The 24181-nt window shown below is 45.4% G+C and overlaps 1 protein-coding gene across 1 annotated transcript in view; it reads right to left on the bottom strand.

Annotated features, from left to right (window-relative positions):
• The window catches only part of LOC110524417 (BCAR3 adaptor protein, NSP family member), a 103814-nt gene that overhangs the window by 66897 nt on the left and 12736 nt on the right, over nt 1-24181 (bottom strand). The window contains exons 2-3 of the mRNA XM_090235695.1: nt 19100-19252; nt 11865-11979 (exon numbers count right to left, since the gene is read on the bottom strand). Of these exons, the coding sequence (XP_090091821.1) occupies nt 11865-11979; nt 19100-19189 (205 nt within the window). The 5' untranslated portion in view covers nt 19190-19252. The remainder of the gene's footprint in view (nt 1-11864; nt 11980-19099; nt 19253-24181) is intronic.

The following is a 24181-nucleotide window of genomic DNA, read 5'->3' on the forward strand; positions in this document are numbered from 1 at the left end:
AGGGACAGGGAAGATGGTTAAAATTGATGGGAAGATGGATGGAGCCAAATACAGGACCATTCTGGAAGAAAACCTGATGGAGTCTGCAAAAGACCTGAGACTGGGACGGAGATTTGTCTTCCAACAAGACAATGATCCAAAACATAAAGCAAAATCTACAATGGAATGGTTCAAAAATAAACATATCCAGGTGTTAGAATGGCCAAGTCAAAGTCCAGACCTGAATCCAATCGAGAATCTGTGGAAAGAACTGAAAACTGCTGTTCACAAATGCTCTCCATCCAACCTCACTGAGCTCGAGCTGTTTTGGAAGGAGGAATGGGAACAAATTTCAGTCTCTCGATGTGCAAAACTGATAGAGACATACCCCAAGCGACTTACAGTTGTAATCGCAGCAAAAGGTGGCGCTACAAAGTATTAACTTAAGGGGGCTGAATAATTTTGCACGCCCAATTTTTCAGTTTTTGATTTGTTAAAAAAGTTTGAAATATCCAATAAATGTCGTTCCACTTCATGATTGAGTCCCACTTGTTGTTGATTCTTCACAAAAAAATACAGTTTTATATCTTTATGTTTGAAGCCTGAAATGTGGCAAAAGGTCGCAAAGTTCAAGGGGGCCGAATACTTTCGCAAGGCACTGTACATATGAGAAGAGTAATGCAAGATATGTAAACGTTATTAAAATGGCATATTTAAAGTGACTAGTGATCCATTTTTTAAACTGGCCAGTGATTGTATATATGTGTATATAGGCAGCAGCCTCTCTGTGCTAGTGATAGCTATTTAACAGTCTGATGACCTTGAGATAGAAGCTGTTTTTCAGTCTCTCGGTCCCAGCTTTGATACACCTGTGCTGTCCTCATCTTCTGGATGATAGTGGGGTGAACAGGCAGTAGCTCAGGTGGTTGTTGTCCTTGATGATCTTTTTGGCCTTTTACCCCGGGTGATGCATTGGGCAGACTGCACCACCCTCTGGAGAGCCTGTGGTTGTGGGCGGTGCAGTTGCTGTACCAGGCAGTGATACAACCCGACAGGATGCTCTCAATTGTGCATCTGTAAAAGTTTGTGAGGGTTTTATGTGACAAGCCAAACTTCTTCAGACTCCTGAGGTTGAAGAGGCGCTGTTGCGCCTTCTTAACCACACTGTCTATGTGGGTGGACCATTTCAGTTTGTCAGTGATGTGTACGCCGAGGAACTTAAAACTTTCCACCTTCTCCACTGTGGTCCTGTCGAAGTGGATAGGGGGTGCTCCCTCTGCTGTTTCCTGAAGTCCACGATCATCTCCTTTGTTTTGTTGACGTTGAGTGAGAGGTTATTTTATTGGCACCACATTCCCAGAGCCCTCACCTCCTCCCTGGTAATCAAGCCTACTACTGTTGTGTTGTCTGCAAACTTGATGACTGAGTTGGAGGCGTGCTTGGCCATGCAGTCATGGGTGAACAGGGAGTACAGGAGGTGGCTGAGCATGTACCCTTGTGGGGCCCGAGTGTTGTGGATCAGCGAAGTGGAGCTGTTGTTTCCTACCTTCACCCCTCGGGGGCGGCCCGTCACGAAGTCCAAGACCCAATTGCACAGGGCAGGGGTTCAGACCCAGGGCCTCAAGCTTAATGATAAGCTTGGAGAGTACTATGGTGTTGAATGCTGAGCTGTAGTCAATGAACAGCATTCTTACATGGGTATTGCTCTTGTCCAGATGGGATAGGGCAGTGTGCAGTGTGATGGCGATTGCGATTGCATCGTCTAGGGTGATTGGGCGCAAATTGTGCGTCTAGGGTGATAGGTAAGGTAGAGGTGATGTGATCCTTGACTAGTCTCTCAAAGCACTTCATGGTGCATAAAAATGTATCCATGCTTTTGTTACTTCTAGGTTAGACTACTGCAATGCTCTACTTTCCGGCTACCCGGATAAAGCACTAAATAAACTTCCGTTAGTGCTAAATACGGCTGCTTGAATCCTGACTAGAACCAAGAAATGTGATCATATTACTCCAGTGCTAGCCTCCCTACACTGGCTTCCTGTTATGGCAAGGGCTGATTTCAAGGTTTTACTGCTAACCCACAAAGCATTACATGGGCTTGCTCCTACCTAACTTTCTGATTTGGTCCTGCCGTACATACCTACACGTACGCTACGGTCACAAGACGCAGGCCTCCTAATTGTCCCTAGAATTTCTAAGCAAACAGCTGGAGGCAGGGCTTTCTCCTATAGAGCTCCATTTTTATGGAATGGTCTGCCTACTCATGTGAGAGACGCAGACTCGGTCTCAACCTTTAAGTCTTTACTGAAGACTCATCTCTTCAGTGGGTCATATGATTGAGTGTAGTCTGGCCCAGGAGTGAACGGAAAGGCACTGGAGCAACTAACCGCCCTTGCTGTCTCTGCCTGGCCGGTTCCCGTCTCTCCACTGGGATTCTCTGCCTCTAACCCTATTACAGGGGCTGAGTCACTGGCTTACTGGTGCTCTTTCATGCTGTCCCTAGGAGGGGTGCGTCACTTGAGTGGGTTGAATCACTGATCTTCCTGTCTGGGTTGGCGCCCCCCCTTGGGTTGTGCCGTGGCGGAGATCTTTGTGGGCTATACTCGGCCTTGTCTCAGGATGGTAAGTTGGTGGTTGAAGATATCCCTCTAGTGGTGTGGGGGCTGTGCTTTGGCAAAGTGGGTGGGGTTATATCCTTCCTGTTTGGACCTGTCCGGGGGTATCATCGGATGGGGCTACAGTGTCTCCTGACCCCTCCTGTCTCAGCCTCCAGTATTTATGCTGCAGTAGTTTATGTGTCGGGGGGCTAGGGTCAGTTTGTTAGATCTGGAGTACTTCTCCTGTCTTATCTGGTATCCTGTGTGAATTTAAGTATGCTCTCTCTAATTCTCTCTTTCTCTCTGAGGACCTGAGCCCTAAGACCATGCCTCAGGACTACCTGGCATGATGACTCCTTGCTGTCCCAGTCCACCTGGCCGTGCTGCTGCTCCAGTTTCAACTGTTCTGCCTGCGGCTATGGAATCCTGACCTATTCACCGGACGTACTACCTGTCCCAGACCTGCTGTTTTCAACTCTCTAGAGACAGCAGGAGTGGTAGAGATACTCTTAATGATCGGCTATGAAAAGCCAATCTACTCCTGAGGTGCTGACTTGCTGCACCCTTGACAACTACTGTGATTATTATTATTTAACTATGCTGGTCATTTATGAACATTTGAACATCTTGGCCATGTTCTGTTATAATCTCCACCCGGCACAGCCAGAAGAGGACTGGCCGCCCCTCATAGCCTGGTTCCTCTCTAGGATTCTTCCTAGGTTTTGGCCTTTCTAGGGAGTTTTTCCGTGCTTCTACACCTGCATTGCTTGCTGTTTGGGGTTTTAGGCTGGGTTTCTGTACATCACTTTGAGATATCAGCTGATGTACGAAGGGCTATATAAATAAATTAGATTTGATGATGACAGAAGTGAGTGCTACGGGGCGATTCACCAAGGGGAAGTCCACACACAGTGGATAAGAGAACAGCACTGTGACCCAACAATACCACAAAGGCTATGGCTGTCAGTCAGCAGTGAGTGTTGTAAAAATAATGGATGGCCCTGTGTCAGTGACAATGCTGTGTACTGTAGCATGGTGACTAATGCATGCAGGCTGGTGGATGGGCTTTGATTGGACACGCTGCCTAAGCATTGTTTGAGCTCACATTGCAATGAGAAATGTATCACACAAGCCTAGTTGATAATAAAACTGACCAGTGATTTCTAGTTGGAGTGGCCTGTGACTGTTTTACTATCAGCTATCAGCACTAAAATAGGTAGAGATATTAGGTGTGTTATTAGCAGGGTTATTTCAAACTGAGCAACTTTTCTCTTTCTTTCTTTCTTTCTTTCTTTCTTTCTTTCTTTCTTTTTCTTTCTTTCTTTCTTTCTTTCTTTCTTTCTTTCTTTCTTGATTATGCCCAGCCGTTGACACCAGAGGACTTTGTTTATGTTGGTGAGGAACAGGGCTGGTCACAATAGTTTCATTAACCATCCCATCAAGTATGGTCATGTCTGTGACATCCCAGGTCATCTTCTGGACCCGAGGGGCAATGCAGAGAGTATTGCTGTATGTCATGATGAAATTAAATTATCATAGTGTGGGACTGCAAAGACCTAGCATTAGTATAGCATTTATCTTCTGTCTTTATTTCTTGTAATGTTTTTAATTCTCAGGGATGAAAGTGCTAACCCAAGCAGAGTTTTACACTCATGGTCACAGAAGACACTTAAATATATATGTAGGCTGGGCTGGAATCCAATGAACAGCAATATATTTAAATATGCTTGCCATCCCCATATGTATACACACTACACTGAGTATACAAAACATTAAGGACACCTGCTCTTTCCATAAAATATACTGACCAGGTGAAAGCTACGATCCCTTATTGATGTCACTTGTTAAATCCACTTACATCCGTGTAGATGAAGGGGAGGAGACAGGTTAAAGAAGGATTTTTAAACCTTGAGGCAATAGAGACATGGATTGTGTGTGTGGCATTCAGAGGGTGATTGGGCAAGACAAAATATTAAAGTGCCTTAGAACAGGGTATGGTAGTATGTTCCAGGTACACCGGTTTGAGTGTGTCAAGAACTGCAACCCTGCTGGGTTTTTCACGCTAAACAGTTTCCCGTGTGCATCAAGAATGGTACACCACCCAAAGGACCTCCAGCCAACTTGACACAACTGTGGAAACATTATCCTTTATCAAGAACAAAAGGACGGGGCCTCCCGGGTGGCGCAGTGGTTAAGGGCGCTGTACTGTGGGTCGACGCACAATTGGCCTAGCGTCGTCCGGGTTAGGGAGGGATTGGTCGGTAGGGATCTCCTTGTCTCATCGCGCACCAGCAACTCCTGTGGCGGGCCGGGCGCAGTGCGCGCTAACCAAGGTTGCCAGGTGCACGGTGTAGCCTCCGACACATTGGTGCTGCTGGCTTCCGGGTTGGATGCGCGCTGTGTTAAGAAGCAGTACGGCTGGTTGGGTTGTGTATCGGAGGACGCATGATATTCAACCTTCGTCTCTCCCGAGCCCGTACGGGAGTTGTACAACTGTGCGTGTGAACGAGCATTATAACTCCAATTAAATTAAAGATGTTCATGGTAATTTGTTGTATCACTACCTCTGGACTATGAACTCATCATAGCCAGAAATGGCGAGGAATTTATTCCGCAATGGTTATGATATATGTATTATGTACCATGTACCCCATGTTGGTAACACTTTACTTGACACCTAGCGTCATAATATGTCATAACAGCTGACATGACTTGTCATAACCTGTCATAATATGGTCATAACACTGTCATGACCCATATATTTACACCTGTTTTGACATATATTGCATTATTTTATGTCTGGTTATACCACCTGCATAAGAGTGTCAAAACTCACAAAACCTACCACACAAGGCAAAACATTATGACCATGTCATAACGCTTGGTGTCAAGTAAAATGTTACCATTATATTTATAAATGAAATATTTTAAAATTGAACAATTTGTTGTTACAGTATTCAGACATAGCCTACAAACATCAATGGAAAAGGTGAACTGTCTGGTCTACTCTTAAACTGCACTTCAGATCGGACCACATAGAGAAAAATACTTGAAATAGCTTATATATTTACTACTGTGAAGTGGGTCCAGTTAAATGAGAGATGGGATGAATGGTAGCCTATCCTAACTTGTTGTAGGCCTATAGGCTATTTTGCAAGTGTGAAACCATCACAGTCAGAAAAGATGAGGAATTTATTCTGCAATGATCATGGGAAATGAAAAAATAGTAGGAAATAGATAACTATTTCTAATTATTTTAGAATGCGAAGATAAAACGAAGCGATTTTCGCTCTTCTCACTAATGGCAAATGATTGTATCTTGTTATTATATTAAGCTACCTGTTTGTTTTTGTTATGAAGAAGAGTGTGATCATATTTTCCAGCACAAGGATAGGATACTTTTGCCTTCTTGCCATGTAATACTTCAACCACCACAATTTGTGTGACGCATGGTCTAAAGTTTGCAGGAGGATAACATCTCTAGGGTAGGGGGCAGCATTTGGAATTTTGGATGAAAAGCATGCCCAAATTAAATGGCCTGCTACTGCTAGAAGATATGATATGCATATAACTGGTAGATTTGGATAGAAAACACTCCAAAGTTTCAAAAACTGTTAAAATAATGTCTGTGAGTATAACAGAACTGATTTGGCAGGCGAAAACCTTAGAAAAATCCATTCAGGAATATTTTTTTTGGGGGGGGTTTTGTAGGTTTCTATTCAATGCCATTACAGTATCCATTGACTTAGGATTCAAATTGCAGTTCCTATGCCTTCCACTAGATGTCAACAGTCTTTAGAAATAGTTTTAGGCTTGTATTCTGATAAATGAGGGAGTAAGACCAGTCTGAATGAGTGGACCCTACCGTGTCACAGAGCTTTTTCATGCGCAATCCCTTGAGAGTGCCTTTCTTGTTTACCTTTTGTATTGACAACGTTATTGTCCGGTTGAAATATTATAGATCATTTAGGCTAAAAACAACCTGAGGATTGAATTTAACATCGTTTGACATGTTTCAATGAACTTTACGGACACAATTTAGATTTTTTTTGTCTGCCTGTTTTGACTGCGTTTGAGCCTGTGGATTACTGAAGAAAACGCGCAAACAAAACAGAGGTTTTTGGATATAAAGAGACTTTATCGAACAAAATGAACATTTATTGAGTAAATTAATGTCTTCTGAGTGCCACCATATGATCATCAAAGGTAAATGATAAATTGTATCTCTATTTCTGACTTGTGTAACTCTTCAACTTGGCTGGTTACTGTTTGTAATGATTTGTCTGCTGGGCTATGTTCTCAACTAATCGTAAGGTATGCTTTCGTAGTAAAGCATTTTTAAAATCTGACACAGTGGTTGGATTCACAAGAAGCTCATCTTTAAACCTATGTAAAAATATGTTTTGTTTTCTGAATTTTTATAATGAGTATTTCTGTATTTGAATTTGGCACTCTGCAATCTCACTGGATGTTGGCCAGGTCGGACGCTAGTGTCCCACATGCCCTAGAGAGGATAAGCACATTCTCACAAGTTCAGTTTTATAAACTCCAACTTTTGCGTGAAAACTGGCTCATGCATGTTTTGGGACAGATGTTGTGCATAAGCAACGTTTACAAATGAGGCCCCTTATCTGGTTCACAAGATGAGTTCCAAAGGATGCCATTAACTTGAACAAATACTGTACATAGACAATCTGCCACTCCCTGATCTGTTTTACCTGTCCTTGTGCTTGTCTCCACCAAACCTCCAGGTGTCGCCCATCTTCCCCACTTATCCCCAGGGTATTTATACCTGTGTTTTTGGTCTGTCTGGGCCAGTTTGTCTTATTTGTTCAAGTCAACCAGCGTTTTCTCAGCTCCTGTTTTCCCCAGTCTCTCTTTTTCTCGTCCTCCTGGCTTTTCTCGTCCTCCTTGCCTGTCCTGACTCTGAGCCCGCCTGCCTGACCACTCTGCCTGCCCCTAACCCTGAGCCTGCCTGCCGTTCTTTACCTTTGCAGCTACTCAGGATTATTGACCCCTGCCTGCCTTGACCTGTTGTTTGCCTGCCCCTGTTGTTGCAATAAACGTTGTTAAGTCAACATAGTCTGCACTTGGGTCTTACCTGAAACGTGATAGTACGAACTGGCCATGACTGACCCAGCAGACTTAGACCAGCTCCGCAATGCCAAGGAGCCATCATTAGTAGACACGAGGAGTTGCTTCGCGGATTAATGGAAGGGTTCCAGAACATGGCCAAACGTCAAGACCTAGCATTGGACGCATTGTGGGAGCAATTCTGTGGGTTGCCTACCAGGCAGCCTACCATGACAGTAACCTCCCAGCCCCTCAGTAACCCGGCTGGTAGCAGCGCCATCACCCCAGTTTCCCGGGAACCCCGCTTATCTCTCCCAGAGCGCTACAATGGAGATTCCATAACCTGATGGGCCTTTCTCTCCCAGTGTTCCCTCATTTTCGAGCTGCAGCCTTATTTGACCACTTGAAGATAGTGTACATCATTACGCTGATGTCTGGGAGGGCACTCGCCTGGGCCACAGTGGTGTGGGAGCAACAATCCACCATCAGCCTCAGTCTGGAGGTATTCATGGCGGAGGTGAGAAAGGTTTTAGGCTCCGGTGTCCGGGAGAGAGGCTGCTCGGAATTTACTCCAGCTTCTTCAGGACTCCTCCCTCAGTGTGGCAGACTATGAACCCAGAAGTTACTCCAGCTTCGGCAGGACACCCTCAGCATAGCAGACTATGAGGTGGAGTTCCGCACGCTAGCGGCAGAGGGTACCTGGAACACGGAAGCGCTGTTTGACACATTCCTGCACGGATTATCGGAGGAGGTAAAGGATGAGCTGGCAGCCCGAGAACTACCGGCAGATCTCAACTCACTCATCGCTTTAACCATCCGGATCGATGGTCGGCTACGGGAACGTAGTAGGGAGAAGAGGTCCGATTGCGGCCCCAAATACTCACTCAGGGAACCCACCTTGCATCAGATGAACTCCAGAAGTCCCCATGAGGATCCAAGCTTACCCGAGCCTCGGGAAACTGCCGATTCACCTCTTCCCGAGCCGATGCAGCTCAGCAGGGCCAGGCTGTCCCCAGAGTTCTCTGTATTGGGGTACTGCCGGTCATTATGTGTCTACCTGTCCCTTAAAGAGACATAACTCATTCGTTGGAGTGAGTACTCTGGTGGACCTTGGGGTCTGAGCTGGGAATCCCCACTCAACCCCTCTCCATTCCCATGGGTGTTAGAGCGTGGACGGGCGCTCTATAGGCCGGGTCACCCACCAGACCACCCCCATCAACCTACAAGTGTCGGGGAACCACAACGAGACGATCCAATTCCTGCTGGTTGAGTCTCTGCAGGTTCCGTGGTATTGGGATTCTCTTGGCTTCAGCAACACAATCCCTCCATTGACTGGGCTACTGGTGCCATCGTGGGCTGGAGCCCGTCCTGCCACACTCATTGCCTGAAGTCAGCTCTGCCTGCCCTGAGACATCTTCCAGGGGCTTGGAAATTGCCCCGCCTGACTTCTCCGCCAGCTCCGCAGAGTACTAAGTACTCAGTAAGGCCCGGGCCACATCACTTCCGCAGCACCGACCGGTATCCAAGAAGGTCAAGCCTAAGGCGCTGGTACACAGCTATAGTGCCGCGGCTACTACCCCGGAAGCCGAGACCTTCTCCCCCGCTGTCACAACTTCCGCCGAAGTCGGTCCCTGTCCTTGTTCGGGCAGTGTTCGGCGGTTGACATCACCAACCTTCTAGCCATCGCTGATCCATTTTTCATTTTCCATTGGTTTTGTCTTGTCTTCCATCACACCTGGTTCCAATCGCATCAATTACATGTTGTGTACTTAACCCTCTGTTTCTCATCATGTCCTTGTCGGTGATTGTCTGTTGTATGTTTGGTGCAAGTTATATTCTGGTGTGCGACGGGTTTTTCACCCTCTTATTATATTTTGTATATTTTGGTTTTCTGCGTTTTTGTATATTCATTAAACGGCTCCGTTTATACTAAGTTCACTCTCCTGCGCCTGACTTCCCTGCCATCAGCACGCACCCATTACACCCGCTCCAAGATCATTAGCTCCTCTGCTGTTCGTCCTCTGTTGCCCCGTATCCTCTGTATTTTTCCTACCTTTTCTGTGTCTTGAGTTAAAACCATGTCTGACTGCCCCTTGTCTAGTGTTTCCAGAAAGCATGACATGGCAATGTCCTTGAATGATAGAAATGATGATCTTTTTATTAAATGTATCATATGAGAAACTGGCCCAGCATCACTGAAAATGTTTATCTACCTCAGTACAGTACTTTGGAAAGATATTCAATAGAAATCCAATAATTTTCAGAAGTGTCAATTCCACTCTACTCGTTGCTTTGAGGCCACTTAACCGTTTGCTAAACTCTACTGAGTCACAGTGTAGGATATGTCATATTTGTCTGATTGTGCTAAGACTCCTCAAAGAGAAAAGTTAACATTCAGAAGAACAGAAGAAGGCTAATCTATTTAGCACTATCCCTGAATCCACACACCATTAGCCAACACTCCCTGCAAGTTTGTCTTTCTGATTGTTAGTGTGAAAGGCTATTAAACTTTTGGTGTGGATGGATGGTGCAACAGGAGACTTGATGACCCTTTATCAGCAGCCCAAAACCACTTAATGCAGACACAGAAAAAAAAGCAAGTGTATTTTGTTAGGAATGGAATATTGCCCTACATGAACACTCTTTTAGAATAAAGAATTCAAATTGCCCCAAACCAAATGTCATACACTTGGTAGTAACCATACCATCAGTAGGGAGTCGGCATATAATGCATTGTAAACAAGCAGCGGCCTGTCTATGATCCATACGGAAACCTCATCCCCACTTTTCTACAGAGTTAATTATACACAGCAGGACACCTGCCCCAGGGCAGCCACCGCTGCTCCAACTCTTACAGCTGCCTGGCTAGACCCTGTATAATCACCTGGTGTGTGTGTGTGTGTGTGTGTGTGTGTGTGTGTGTGTGTGTGTGTGTGTGTGTGTGTGCGTGTGCGTGTGCGTGTGCGTGTGCGCGTGCGCGTGCGTGCGTGTGCACGTGCTTGCGTGCGTGTGTTCCACCGTGGTTGCTGTGTTGTGACGTCACCCCATTGAAGTTGAAATTTAAAATGGTTAAGGTAAGGATTATGGTTAGGTAAGGGTTATGGTAATGTTAAGGTCAGGGTGGGGGTTAAGGTTAGGGTTTAGGGTAGGGACATCCAAGGATCCTTGATTGCACTAACCCTGGAAGTATGCCTATGCATGACACAGTACCTGTGTCTACAGTAAATGAGGCTGTGTTTTGATTTCCACTCCTGTTCCCAGGCCTAAGATGCCTGTCTGTCTTATCTCAGTAATCCCTATATGTTGCCATCAGCCTCCTGGTGCGTTCATGACTTACAGCTGAACACCTTATTACCTTTGTCTGTCTTTACAGGTGGCGTCAAGGGATAAGAACAAGAGAAGAAGAAAGAAAAACATGAAATCTGTTGAATATCCTAATTAATCACTGATGAGTCTTGAGGACTCCGGAGCTTATTCACTCAGATGACCAGGAAGTCTTTAGCCTTTAACTAGGGCACATCGTTTTCCCTGGTGACTGTAAGGAAAGTATCAGCTACTATTCAGCACAACACTGTTTCACTGGAGGGGGGCTATCCTCTGAACCCTGGCCCAGTGAGGTGGGGCCGTAGGGTGGCAGTAGCCAGTGAGAGAGTGCCGGTGGGCTTGTTCCCTACTATGGCCATCCTCTCTATCCTTCCAAACGCATTACATGGCCTGTGCTGCCCAACACAAACAGAGGTCAGGATGGGAGGGGATGGAAGCAGAGAGGGAGGGCTGGGAACCAGACGAGCAGGGTCTGAGCCAGTCTGTGAAAACAGTATGATGGGCCGGATGTGGCCTGCTCCTGTTTGGTCAGCAGTGTGAGTTTTGGAAGAGAAAGACACTTCTCTTGTTTAAACACTACCACTTTTCCTTTCACATCCAAACAAGTGTAAGTGCATTGGGTGGGTGTTATGTGGCATATGCTTGGCATTGCATAGCATTTAGCATTTAGCAAACAACAGCTCAAAATCTACGGTTTAATCTTGAGGCTTTCAATGGGAATGACTGGGACTGGGAATGTTTCAGTGGGAATTACTTTTCTGGATTTGAGTCACAACAACAGTGGCTCATAATGTGAACAGACCATAACAAAGTATATTTTTCATCAACAGGTTTGGTATAGGAAGATAACATTGCCTGCAACTACCAGTGAGATGATGTTGTGCCACTGACCTCTCCTCCTCTCCCTCTCCTGCAGTGTCTGGATGCTGGTGAGGATGTGGATGCGGTGGAGGTGGTTATGGACCCCCAGCTCCAGCAGGTCCAGCTCATTCAGGTGCAACAGGTCCTGCAGGGAGAGACACAGATGGATGGGAATAGGGTTAGACTATATGAAGAAGGAATGCCCGCAAGGTGTACCAAACTGTACCATAATGCAGACAACACTTTGGCTGTATCAGCCTTCTTCAGGAGCTACAGGACAGTTTTCAGACAGGCAAGGACACCTTCCCCTACCTCCAAACTGAGGAGTGTGTCCTCTCCTCTCCTCTCCCTAATCTACTCAGGCCAGTACCATACACTGCCTGTCATTACTGGGCTGCCACTTTGCTGCTGCTGATGGTGCCCTTTCTTACACTTCAAACCAGGGGCTTGTTTCAAAACAATACATTATTGATGGCGAGCTCACAAACACCACTTTGTTTTCCTCAGAGTGCCAGCATGCATTGATCCCCAGAGAGACAAAACAGACCAGTTTAATTATAGGTTTGGTTAGGAGATATTTTCTGCTGTTTGGAACATGCCTTTGAGCTTGTGTTAACAATACTGAAATATCCAAACAGAGGAAATGATGGGTTAATTTTCTCTGTGAGATCAGGGTTAGCTTACAAATAATGACAGAGCATTCATATCATATATTCTTGATGCAAGTGAAGTTACAAGTTCGCTTTAGTCACATGATAATAACATTTTCATTCTAACAACAACATGGAGATTTCAAATTCTCAGCTCTCCTGTTTGCTTTACCTTTATCATCCCTTGTGCAATGGAGCAGTGATCTGGACCAGATTGTTTTAAGGCAGCAGAGTTATTTTTCCACCACGGTACATTAGAGTTTTTGTCCCTGTTATCTGTGTAGCGGTGGAATCTCAGCCAGGATCTCTGTGTTCACCAAGCATACTTCTGCATTGTCCTGCCTTTGTTATAATGGGGGGCCCACCAGACCCAGCCAGCCTCAGACAGCCTCCCAGGGCAGCTGGGCTGGTGTGTGTCTGTCTAGGTATCCAGATAATGTCTCCACTAGGGCAATGGGAGCCCTATGCTGGTAAGGGTCCATTATCCGATGACGGCTCCTAGGTGTGCAGTGCTTACCCATAGAGGCCCCTAGTAGTTACACACCCTCTTACCCACTTGCAGACAAAGCTGACATTAATAGCCAAAAAGAGCCCTTTGGCCTATCCTTAAGACTCTCCAGTGCATTATTCAACCGTGCCATGGCATTTCAATACATTCCTCAAGCAGATATTTTAATAGTTATCTTTGTCAGGGGGTGGCGTGCGGAGTTGTGGTTTGGTCTGAGTTGTTGTTTTCTTGTCTGGATATTTGAGCACCGGCAGGTCTGAATGACTGGCAGTTTGTTAATGTAACGCTGACGCTCACCAGCGTTGGAATGTGGTGAGATGTAGCAGAACGTGTCCCCAGGGAGTGAGAAGCATAGACTGTTAGAAGTGCTGATATCTCCCCATTACTCTCATTACAGGGCTGGTTATCAGGGCTGCATAGCCAGAGAGGCAGAAACAAAGAGAGGAAGGCAGCCATGCAGTCATGCGTCTCCCCTCATCTCTCTCACCTGTCTGGGCAGCATTGGAGCAGAGAGACGTCACAGACAATCTCCTGGCTGATGGATGCTCTCCAATGGTTGATAGACAGGCATTAAAGCACGCCTGTGTTATAACTGTAGCATATTTCACCACATACACTGTGTATGTTTTATCACTGGTTTGACCCCTAGGACAGTTAACTTGTGTGGCATTATAGGGTTAGGTTTTGCAGTGTAGACTCAGTCTAAAAGAGAAGGTCCATTAGAGAAATTTGATAAAAACTTGTATCCCCCACTCTCTCTATTTTCTCACTTAATTCTGCCAATAATGGAGCAGTTAAGGAGGTTCATTAGCACGCTCTATAATCTCTGTTTCACATGACTGAGGCATTGTGGGCCTTCATTAGCATGGCTGAAATAGCTACATTTCTGCAGCATCCAACATCTAACAGCCATTGATCTGAGTGAATAATAAAGTCAGGTACACTCATGTATGTTGAGATCCAAAGAGTTCTCTCTACTCTCTGTAATGGTGGGATAGAAGGTTGTAATAGCCTTCCTGTTCTTCCTGATTAACGTGGGGAACACTGTCTATCCATGACCATAGGCATGTGACCCTACCAAGGTTTTGTGTCACTTACTGTAAAAGGCTTTTAGAGGCCAACTCGGCAACTTTATGAAGCCTGTTTGAAGTCCTCACACATAGGATGGTATGTTTTATAATGAGGGAACAGGTGGATCCCCTCTCCTGTGTTTAAAAGGTCTGTTGAACAGCACTGCAGAGCCATGGACTTAAATGTGCATTCTAAAAAAGTTGATCAGTGTATTTCCTTTGTCGTAACTATTTGGGTTATTTCTCTGGTGGTTCTGGGGTGATTTAGCGTGGATATAAGCTCTTGAAGTACATGATGAGCATGTTCTGAACAAGCTCATCACAGTGAATCACGTCTTTGCTTGTACCAAATACTGTATATCTAAGCTGCTAAGCTGCTAAGACATCAGATACTGTAGGTTCATCATCTAATAACATATTGTCAAAATAGAAGTGAAATAAAGGGATGAGGTAATTGTGACCACAGACAACAGACTACAAAAAACAAAAAGTTGCAGCAATATGGAGGCCTTGGATCACTTGACATGAGTCAGGAAGCTAAGGACCTCTTATTGACGAGGTCTCTCCAGGAACCTTAAGAGACTCTTGACAGGCTCATTCTGATGTCTACTTTAACGGTCTACAGCTCTGGGTCATAGTGTCTCTTTACAGGAAAAAATATCAATGGCAGCGGCCCTGAGGCTAGACGCTACTGTCATGTTTTATACCCTGTTCTCATGAATGAGGTACAACTTTCTCTCTTTTGAGCTCTGATCCAAACCTATGTCCATTAACCCTTTACCATAACGTCAAATCACTGCAGAGGAAAGTGTTGGAGGCTATTTTGTAAATGACATTGCCGAAGTCAAGGATCGGTAGTATAGTCAGTTTTACGAGGGTATGTTTGGCAGCATGAGTGAAGGATGCTTTGTTGCGAAATAGGAAGGCGATACTGGATTTAATTTTGGAGATGCTTAATGTGAGTCTGGAAGGAGAGTTTATAGTCCAACTAGACACCTAGGTATTTGTAGTTGTCCACATATTCTAAGTCAGAACCGTCCAGAGTAGTGATGCTGGACAGGCGGGCAGGTGTGGGCAGCGATAGGTTGAAGAGCATGCATTTAGTTTTACTTGCATTTAAGAGCAGTTGGAGGCCACGGAAGGACAGTTGTATGGCATTGAAGCTCGTCTGGAGGTTTGTTAACACAGTGTCCAAAGAAGGGCCAGAAATATACAGAATGGTGCCATCTACGTAGAGGTGGATCAGAGAATCACCAGCAGTAAGAGCGACATCATTGATGTATACAGAGAAAAGAGTCGACCCGAGGGATGAATCCTGTGGCACCCCCATAGAGACTGCCAGAGGTCCGGACAACCGGCCCTCCGATTTGAAACACTAACCTCTGTCTGAGAAGTAGTTGGTGAGCCAGGCAAGGCAGTCATTAGAGAAACTAAGACTGTTGAGTCTGCCGATAAGAATGTGGTGATTGACAGAGTCGAAAGCCTTGGCCAGGTCGATGAATACAGCTGCATAGTATTGTCTCTTATCGATGGCGGTTATGATATCGTTTAGGACCTTGAACGTGGCTGAGGTGCACCCATGACCAGCTCGGAAACCAGATTGCATAGCAGAGAAGGTACGGTGGGATTCGAAATGGTTGGTGATCTGTTTGTTAACTTGGCTTTCGAATACCTTAGAAAGGCAGGGTAGGTGGATATAGGTCTGTAGCAGTTTGGGTCTAGAGTGTCTCCCCCTTTGAAGAGGGAGATGACCGCGGCAGCTTTCCAATCTTTGAGGATCTCAGACAATGCGAAAGAGAGGTTGAAAAGGCTATTAATAGGGGTTGCTACAATTTCTGCAGATAATTTTTAGAAAGAGAGGGTCCAGATTGTCTAGCCAGCTGATTTGAAGGGGTCCAGATTTTGCAGCTCTTTCAGAACATCAGCTACCTGGATTTGGGTGAAGGAGAAATGGGGGAGGCTTGGGCAAGTTGCTGTGGGGGGCGCATGGCTGTTGACCGGGGTAGGGGTAGCCAGGTGGAAAGCATGGCCAGCCGTAGAAAAATGCTTATTGAAATTCTCAATTTATCGCCGATTCATCAGTGGTAACAGTGTTTCCTAGCCTCAGTGCAGTGGGCAGCTGGGAGGAGGTGCTCTTATTCTCCATGGACTTTACAGTGTCCCAGAACTTTTTGGAGTTTGCTACAGGATGCACATTTCTCTTTGAAAAAGCTAGCCTTTGCTTTCCTAACTGCCTGTGTATATTGGTTCCTAACTTCCCTGAAAAGTTGAATATCACGGGGGCTATTTGATGCTAATGCAGTACGCCACAGGATATTTTTGTGCTGGTCAAGGGCAGTCAAGTCTGGAGTGAACCAAGGGCTATATCTGTTCCTGGTTCTACATTGTTTTAATGGGGCATGCTTATTTAAGATTGTGAGGAAAGCACTTTTAAAGAATAATCAGGCATCCTCTACTGACGGAATGAGCTCAATATCCTTCCAGGATTCCCGGGCCAGGTCGATTAGAAAGGCCTGCTCGCTGAAGTGTTTTAGGGAGTGTTTGACAGTAATGAGGGGTGGTTGTTTGACCGCAGACCCATTACGGACGCAAGCAATGAGGCAGTGATCGCTGAGATCCTGGTTGAAGACAGCAGAGATGAGGGTGCCTGAGTTTACAGATTTGGGGTTGTACCTGGTAGGTTCATTGATAATTTGTGTGAGATTGAGGGCATCAAGTTTAGATTGTAGGATGGCCAGGGTGTTAATAAGCATGTCCCGGTTTAGGTCACCTAACAGCATGAGCTCTGAAGATAGATGGGGGGCAATCAATTCACATATGGTGCCCAGGGCACAGCTGGGGCAGAAGGTGGTCTATAGCATGCGGCAACGGTGAGAAACTTGTTTCTGGAAAGGTGGATTTTTAAAAGTAGAAGCTCAAATTGTTTGGGCACAGACTTGGATAATAAGACAGAACTCTGCAGGCTATCGCTGCAGTAGATTTTAACTCCGCCCATAATTGGCAATTCTTACTTGTCCGAAAATTTTATAGTTAGGGATGGAAATTTCAGGGTTTTTGGTGGCCTTCCTAAGCCAGGATTCAGACACGGCTAGGACATCCTGGATGGCAGAATGTGCTAAAGCAGTGAATAAAACAAACTTAGGGAGGAGGCTTCTAATGTTAGCATGCATGAAACCAAGGCATTTACGGTTACAGAAATCAACAAATGAGAGCGCCTGGGGAGTGGGAGTGGAGCTAGCCACTGCAGGGCTTCGATTAACTTCTACATCACCAGAGGAACAGAGGAGGAGTAGGATAAGGGTACGGCTAAAGGCTATAAGAACTGGTCGTCTAGTACGTTCGGAACACGGTAGAATAGGTTCAAGGCATAATATACAGACAAAAAATATATATATTGTCTCTAGAAACATAATTTAAACCAGGTGAGGTCACCGCATGTGTGGGAGGTGGAACTAAAGGGTTAACTAAGGCGTATTGAGCAGGACTAGAGGCTCTACAGTGAAATAAGGCAATAATTACTAACCAAAATAGTAATGGACAAGGCATATTGACATTAGGGAGAGGCATGCGTAGCCGAGTGATCATAGGGGTCCAGTGAGACACGGCGATTCAGGCAGCTAGTGTGCCGGGGCTAGCAAGCTAGCAGAAGAGCCTTAGAGGGACGTTGCGACGTTAGAAGTCTGTTGTAGCCCCCTCGTGCGGTTACGTCGGCAGATCAGTCGTCATGGATCAGCAGGGCTCTGTGTGGTAAAAGGGTCCAGACCAATTGGAAAAATAGGTATAGTGGCCAAAGAATTTCTCCGATTGGCCTCTTCAGGTAACAGTTGGCTAGCGGGCCGCGGCTAGCTTGCGGTAGGAATCCGGAAATATGGAGAAAAATAAGTCAGATTTGCTCTGGTTTGAGTCACGCTGTGCAGACTAGCGAGAATTGTCCGGGCTAAAGGTAGCTGATGACCGCTATCAGTGGCTAGCTGACTACTCGCTAGTTAGCTGGCTAGCTTCTGTTGGGGTTCCGGTTCAAAAGTAAAGAAAATAGCAGATCCATACCACATTGGGTGAGCCAGATTGCAGGAGAGTATGTTGAAGTTGAGTTTAAGAAAAATATATTTTTAAATAAATGCGAAGAAAAAAGATTAAAAAGATATATACACAGGACATGACAAGACGAGGACAAAAGACGTCTGACTGCTACGCCATCTTGGATCACCACTTGTGCACTTGTTATTACGGGGCTCGTCCCGTGTATTTGTTAGAGGTTTAACCTCGCTTTTTTGTTTGGGTTACATCCCTTTCTTTTTGTATACGTGTTTGTTTTTGGCTTCATCCCTGTGCCTTTCATGGCATGTTGTATTTTTGGGTGGAGTATTAAACCCCCCTAATACGTATTCCTGCGCCTGTCTCCAATCCTTTATACAACATGACACATCACCACGACAGCCCAGGGCTCACACACCATCAACCACTTCTGCCCTGCTCACACACATTCCTCACATAGTGTCCGCAGGCTCTGGGCGGCCACAGCTTTAAATCTATACTAGGAATCGTATTTTAGGCCTGCAGTTTAGGGATCCAGGGTAAGAGGGTGTTTTTTTCTCGTTGAATTGATGGATTTCCCAGGGCAGGGATATTGCTATATGATTTTATTTTCCCTGGATCGATCACTCTGTGGAAGAATTTGAGGATTGCAGACTGCATTCACAGAGGAAATGTAATCTATAAATCAAAACCTATCCATGACGATGGGTAAAAGTTAATTCATCCGATTTGAATTAAATGCATCTCTGTTGACTTTAGTTTTTATTTTGCTACAACTACTTTCACTGCTTTTGGCTGAGTGGGTCATTTGAGACACACTGCTGTGCTTTGGTAGTCTTTTCCACTGATCTGCTTCATCAGCAGACTATGTGTGTTCTCTTTAGTGTCTATGTGTGTTCTCTTTAGTGTGTATGCGTTTGTGTGTGTCGTGTCAGTGTGTCTGTTTGTGCTTGCTTGTGCGTACGTTTCTGCATAGGGAATCAGGCTGAGTTCTGCTCTTACCTCCACTCTGTCATACTCCTCGTCAAACAGAGTGCAGTACTGCGGCAAACCCAGCTGACTAAGCCACTTGGAGATGGCCAGATGCTTCATGCTGCCAACCCTCCACCAGGCCAGCCTCTCCCTCCCCTGGGGCTCCCCTGGGGCCTTTGTCACCTGAGGAGAGGACCAGGCACAACATCACCATTACAACCCACTCAGGATGGCTGCTACATATGTTTGTAGTGAAGGGTAAAGAGGCAAATCAGTCATTAAAAGTACATTAAAGGACCCAACATCAGACGGTGTCATCAGCTTTCATTCAGGCATCGGAGAGGAGTACTATGAGTCCAACCTGATTCATACATCCATCAGATCAGTTTGACTGGATTATGGTTATTGTATGATTTACTATACAAACTTGTTTTACTCAGCATCATGGGGAATTTACAGTGCAGCATTATTACTCACAGCCTGAACACCCTGCCATGAACAAATCATTTAGCTGTCACTTCATACAAACTGTCCTCATGAGAGAATAGCTTACAATGTTCACAATGTTCAGAATGGTTAGAAATGTGTAAAAAAAACTCAAATAAGGGTTTTATATGATACTTTTTAAACATGATCTAAAACATTGTCTTCAGTGTCTATCCTTTTTTTATATTAATACCGGGTAAAAATAGTGATTACATGGTAGACCTTTACACTCGTACCCCGTACGTACACTGGTTGAAAACGCCTAAATTGGAACGCAGTGGCTGTACAGTAACATGCTATACATGACGTCAGAGCTCTAGCTCTGCGCTTCACAGCATTATATGGGTCTGACTGACAGCCATTCTGAACTTGAGCACCACACGCGACAACCAATTGCCTCAATCCCTCCTACTAATTGGGCAACATTTGCATATGTTTTGTTGTTTGATTGAGCGAAATGCTGTAAATTAAGAGGACTCTATGTATTTTGAAAGATGAGATGTTGAGGATTATAATAAATACCGCTTTGATGTCATACAAGCAAACCAAACACCTGTGAGTCCAAATGTGCACTTCAGATTTCCATATCATAAATCTCATGTTATATACAGCGTCAACATTTATGATCACTATGTTTAATGACATGGTGTCATACCCAAATCAAAATCTAATTTTATTTGTCATATACACATGATTAGCAGATGTTAATGCGAGTGTAGCGAAATGCTTGCATGTCACTGTCTTCAGAACCCTGGGGCTGGAATACCCTGGGTTGTTCTGAAGATAATGAGCCTATGTTTGTCTTTTGTGAAGAAAAAAATGCTGTGTCACACGCACCTGAATGCACTCTAAATTGCATTGTGAAAGCCTACCACCTACCACTGTGACCTTAGCTAGTCATGTTGGCAATAAAACAGGCTTTCAAATGATGCCATCTGACTCAGATTGTGATTTATAATGGACCATTTTTGGATTGAATAAACAACAACGGTAATTATGTGATGGTGGGGATACAGGGTTGTGTTAGAAATAAAGCAACTACAAGTGTGCTTGCTCTAGTTCCTCGACAACACAGCTAGGAGAGCTCAAAAAAACACCTTATTTTTCTGTTCTGTTTATAGACTTCTTTGAGTCATAAAAGTTCATTGCAATGACTTAGAAACTGTGCACACTTTGGAGAGGTGTGTGGCCACTTGGAGACACCAGTTAGTCCTCTCACTCAAACCCTTGTTTCACTGACCCCACATTTTCCAGGAATATTCTTATCATGTTACTTAATGTATCCACAGTATAGTTGTGTTCTCCCAAAAACTCCAAACTGTTCCCTTTCAATTGCTATCATGGTCATGCATTTCATATTTCAACAATATATAACTTGAGTAACTTGGCAAAGAACTTCTTAATGAGAGATGGCCTTTGGAGAGAAGCCATTATAGTTATTACTTGGGCGTTGCCAGTTAAAGGCCAGTCTGTGGTCACCTCTCAGGCAGAGAAGTGCGTTGTTAAGTGTTCTCTATGCCAGCTGATGTGTCCTCTTCACACTGCTCAGCTCAGCTTAGACACTCTCCTCCACAACCAGGCTCACACTAGCTTTCATCAAGTAAACCAAGATGGCGAGTAAACCAAGATGGCGTAGCAGTGAAGACGTTTTGTTCGTGTCTCTTTTGTATTTTTTGTATATATATTTCAACTTTATTTTCAATCTCTTTTCGATTTTTAATTAGATTATAACTTCCGGTAACCTGCCTCACCCAATGTGATACGGTATCGCTATTATTCTTATTTATTTTTTTACTTTAGAACACATTCAAGAACCTCCAGAAGCTAACCAGCTAATTAGCTACAAGCTATTTAGTCATTGTTAGCCACTGCTAGCGGCTTTTACCTTCTGCACAGATATCAGCCCTGTTCTTAGCCTGGATAATACTCACCAGTCTACCAGGATCGGACTGTCTCTCCACAACAACACCGGATTCCTGCCGTAATCCCTGGACCACTACTTCTGGTCTTCACAGCTAGCTTGCAGCTAGCTAGCTCACAGCTTGCAGCTAGCTAACTCACAGCTAGCTTACACTCACCGTGGCATCCAGTACCGAAGATATCCCTGAGGCCCACCTCCCGGCCTACTCAGCTGTTCACCCGAACCCCACTCATACACGGCTAGAGCCCAATACTCCACCGGATCCTTGCTGTAAACTCTGGACCTTGGCACCGCTGCTACCGATTGGCTATAGTGGCTAACGCCACTGCCACGAAGCTAGCACCAATTAGCCGTGAGCCAAGCGCATCTCCCGGCTAGCAAACTAAATTCTACAATACTTTTTTCGCCATCTGGCTTGGATTCTCTGTCGACACGGCCCCCTGCCGCACCACCACGACTGGTCTGCCGACGAATACTCCATCCGCGGTGCCTTCAACCGGCCTCTGTCGGAGGGCTACTAACTTTAAACGCCGTGCCGCCCGAGTGCTAGCGTAGTGGCGGCTCCCCTGTTCCATCTACTGCTGCCCTCTGGACACTATGATCACTATGATCACTTGGCTACATAGCTGATGCCTGCTGGACTGTCCATTAATCACGGTACTCCATTCTGTTTATTTATTTTTTATCTGTCGGCCCCAGCCGCGAACTCAGGCTCTGTGTGTAGTTAATCCGACCCTCTCTGCCTAGTCATCGCCATTTTACCTGCTGTTGTTGTGTTAGTTGATTAGCTGTTGTTGTCTCACCTGTTGTTTTAGCTAGCTCTCCCAATCAACACCTGCGATTACTTTATGCCTTGCTGTATGTCTCTCTCAAATATCAATATGCCTTGTATAGTCTTGTTCAGGTTAGTTATCATTGTTTTAGTTTACAATGGAGCCCCTAGTTCCACTCTTCATCCCTCTGATACCTCCTTTGTACCACCTCCCACACATTACAACCAGCATGTCCAGAGATACAACCTCTCTTATCATCACCCAGTGCCTGGGCTTACCTCCGCTGTACCCGCACCCCAACATACCCCTGTCTGCGCATTATGCCCTACCATGCCCAGAAATCTGCTCCTTTTATTCTTTGTCCCCAACGCTCTAGGCGACCAGTTTTGATAGCCTTTAGCCGCACCCTCATACTACTACTCCTTTGTTCCGCGGGTGATGTGGAGGTATACTTCTGTGATCGAAAAAGCCTTGGTTTCATGCATGTCAACATCAGAAGCCTCCTCCCTAAGTTTGTTTTACTCACTACGTTAGAACACTCTGCCAACCCTGATGTCCTTGCCGTGTCTGAATCCTGGCTTAGGAAGACCACCAAAAATTCTGAGATTTCCATACCCAACTATAACATTTTCCGTCATACTTTCCAGGTCCATACCCAAACAGTTCGAACTACTAATTTTAAAAATGACTCTCTCCAGAAATACGTCTCTCACTGTTGCCGCCTGCTACCGATCCCCCCTCAGCTCCCAGCTGTGTCTTGGACACCATTTGTGAATTGATCGCCCCCCATCTAGCTTCAGAGTTTGTTCTGTTAGGTGACCTAAACTGGGATATGCTTAACACCCCGGCAGTCCTACAATCTAAGCTAGATGCCCTCAATCTCACACAAATCTCAATGAACCTACAACCCTAAATCTGTAAACAAGGGCACCCTCATAGATGTTATCCTGACCAACTGGTCCTCCAAATACACCTCCGCTGTCTTCAATCAGGATCTCAGCGATCACTGCCTCATTGCCTGTATCCGCTACGGGCCCGCAGTCAAACGACCACCGCTCATCACTGTCAAACGCTCCCTAAAACACTTCTGCGAGCAGGCCTTTCTAATCGGCCTGGCCCGGGTATCCTGGAAGGATATTGACCTCATCCCGTCAGTTGAGGATGCCTGGTCATTCTTTAAAAGTAACCTCCTCACCATCTTAGAAAAGCATGCTCCGTTCAAAAAATGCAGAACTAAGAACAGATATAGCCCTTGGTTCACTCCAGACCTGACTGCCCTCGACCAGCACAAAAACATCCTGTGGCGGAATACAATAGCATCGAATAGTCCCCGCGATATGCAACTGTTCAGGGAAGTCAGGAACCAATACACGCAGTCAGTCAGGAAAGCAAAGGCCAGCTTTTTCAAGCAGAAATTTGCATCCTGTAGCTAACTCCAAAAAGTTCTGGGACATTGTAAAGTCCATGGAGAACAAGAGCACCTCCTCCCAGCTGCCCACTGCACTGAGGCAGAGGTAACACGGTCACCACTGATAAATCCATGATAATCCAAAAATTCAACAAACATTTCTCAACGGCTGGCCATTTCTTCCTCCTGGCTACTCCAACCTCGGCCAACAGCTCCCCCCCCCCCCCCCCGCAGCTACTCGCCCAAGCATCCCCAGCTTCTTCTTTACCCAAATCCAGATAGCAGATGTTCTGAAAGAGCTGCAGAATCTGGACCCATGCAAATGAGCTGGTCTTGACAATCTGGACCCTCTATTTCTGAAACTACGCCATTGTCGCAACACCTATTACCAGCCTGTTCAACCTCTCTTTCATATCGTCTGAGATCCCCAAGGATTGGAAAGCTGCCGCAGTCATCCCCCTCTTCAAAGGGGGAGACACCCTGGACCCAAACTTTTACAGACCTATATCCATCCTGCTCTGCCT

Source organism: Oncorhynchus mykiss, chromosome 5 (assembly GCF_057628025.1).
Source record: "Oncorhynchus mykiss isolate SJ-2025 chromosome 5, ASM5762802v1, whole genome shotgun sequence".
Classification (NCBI taxonomy): Eukaryota; Metazoa; Chordata; class Actinopteri; order Salmoniformes; family Salmonidae; genus Oncorhynchus; species Oncorhynchus mykiss.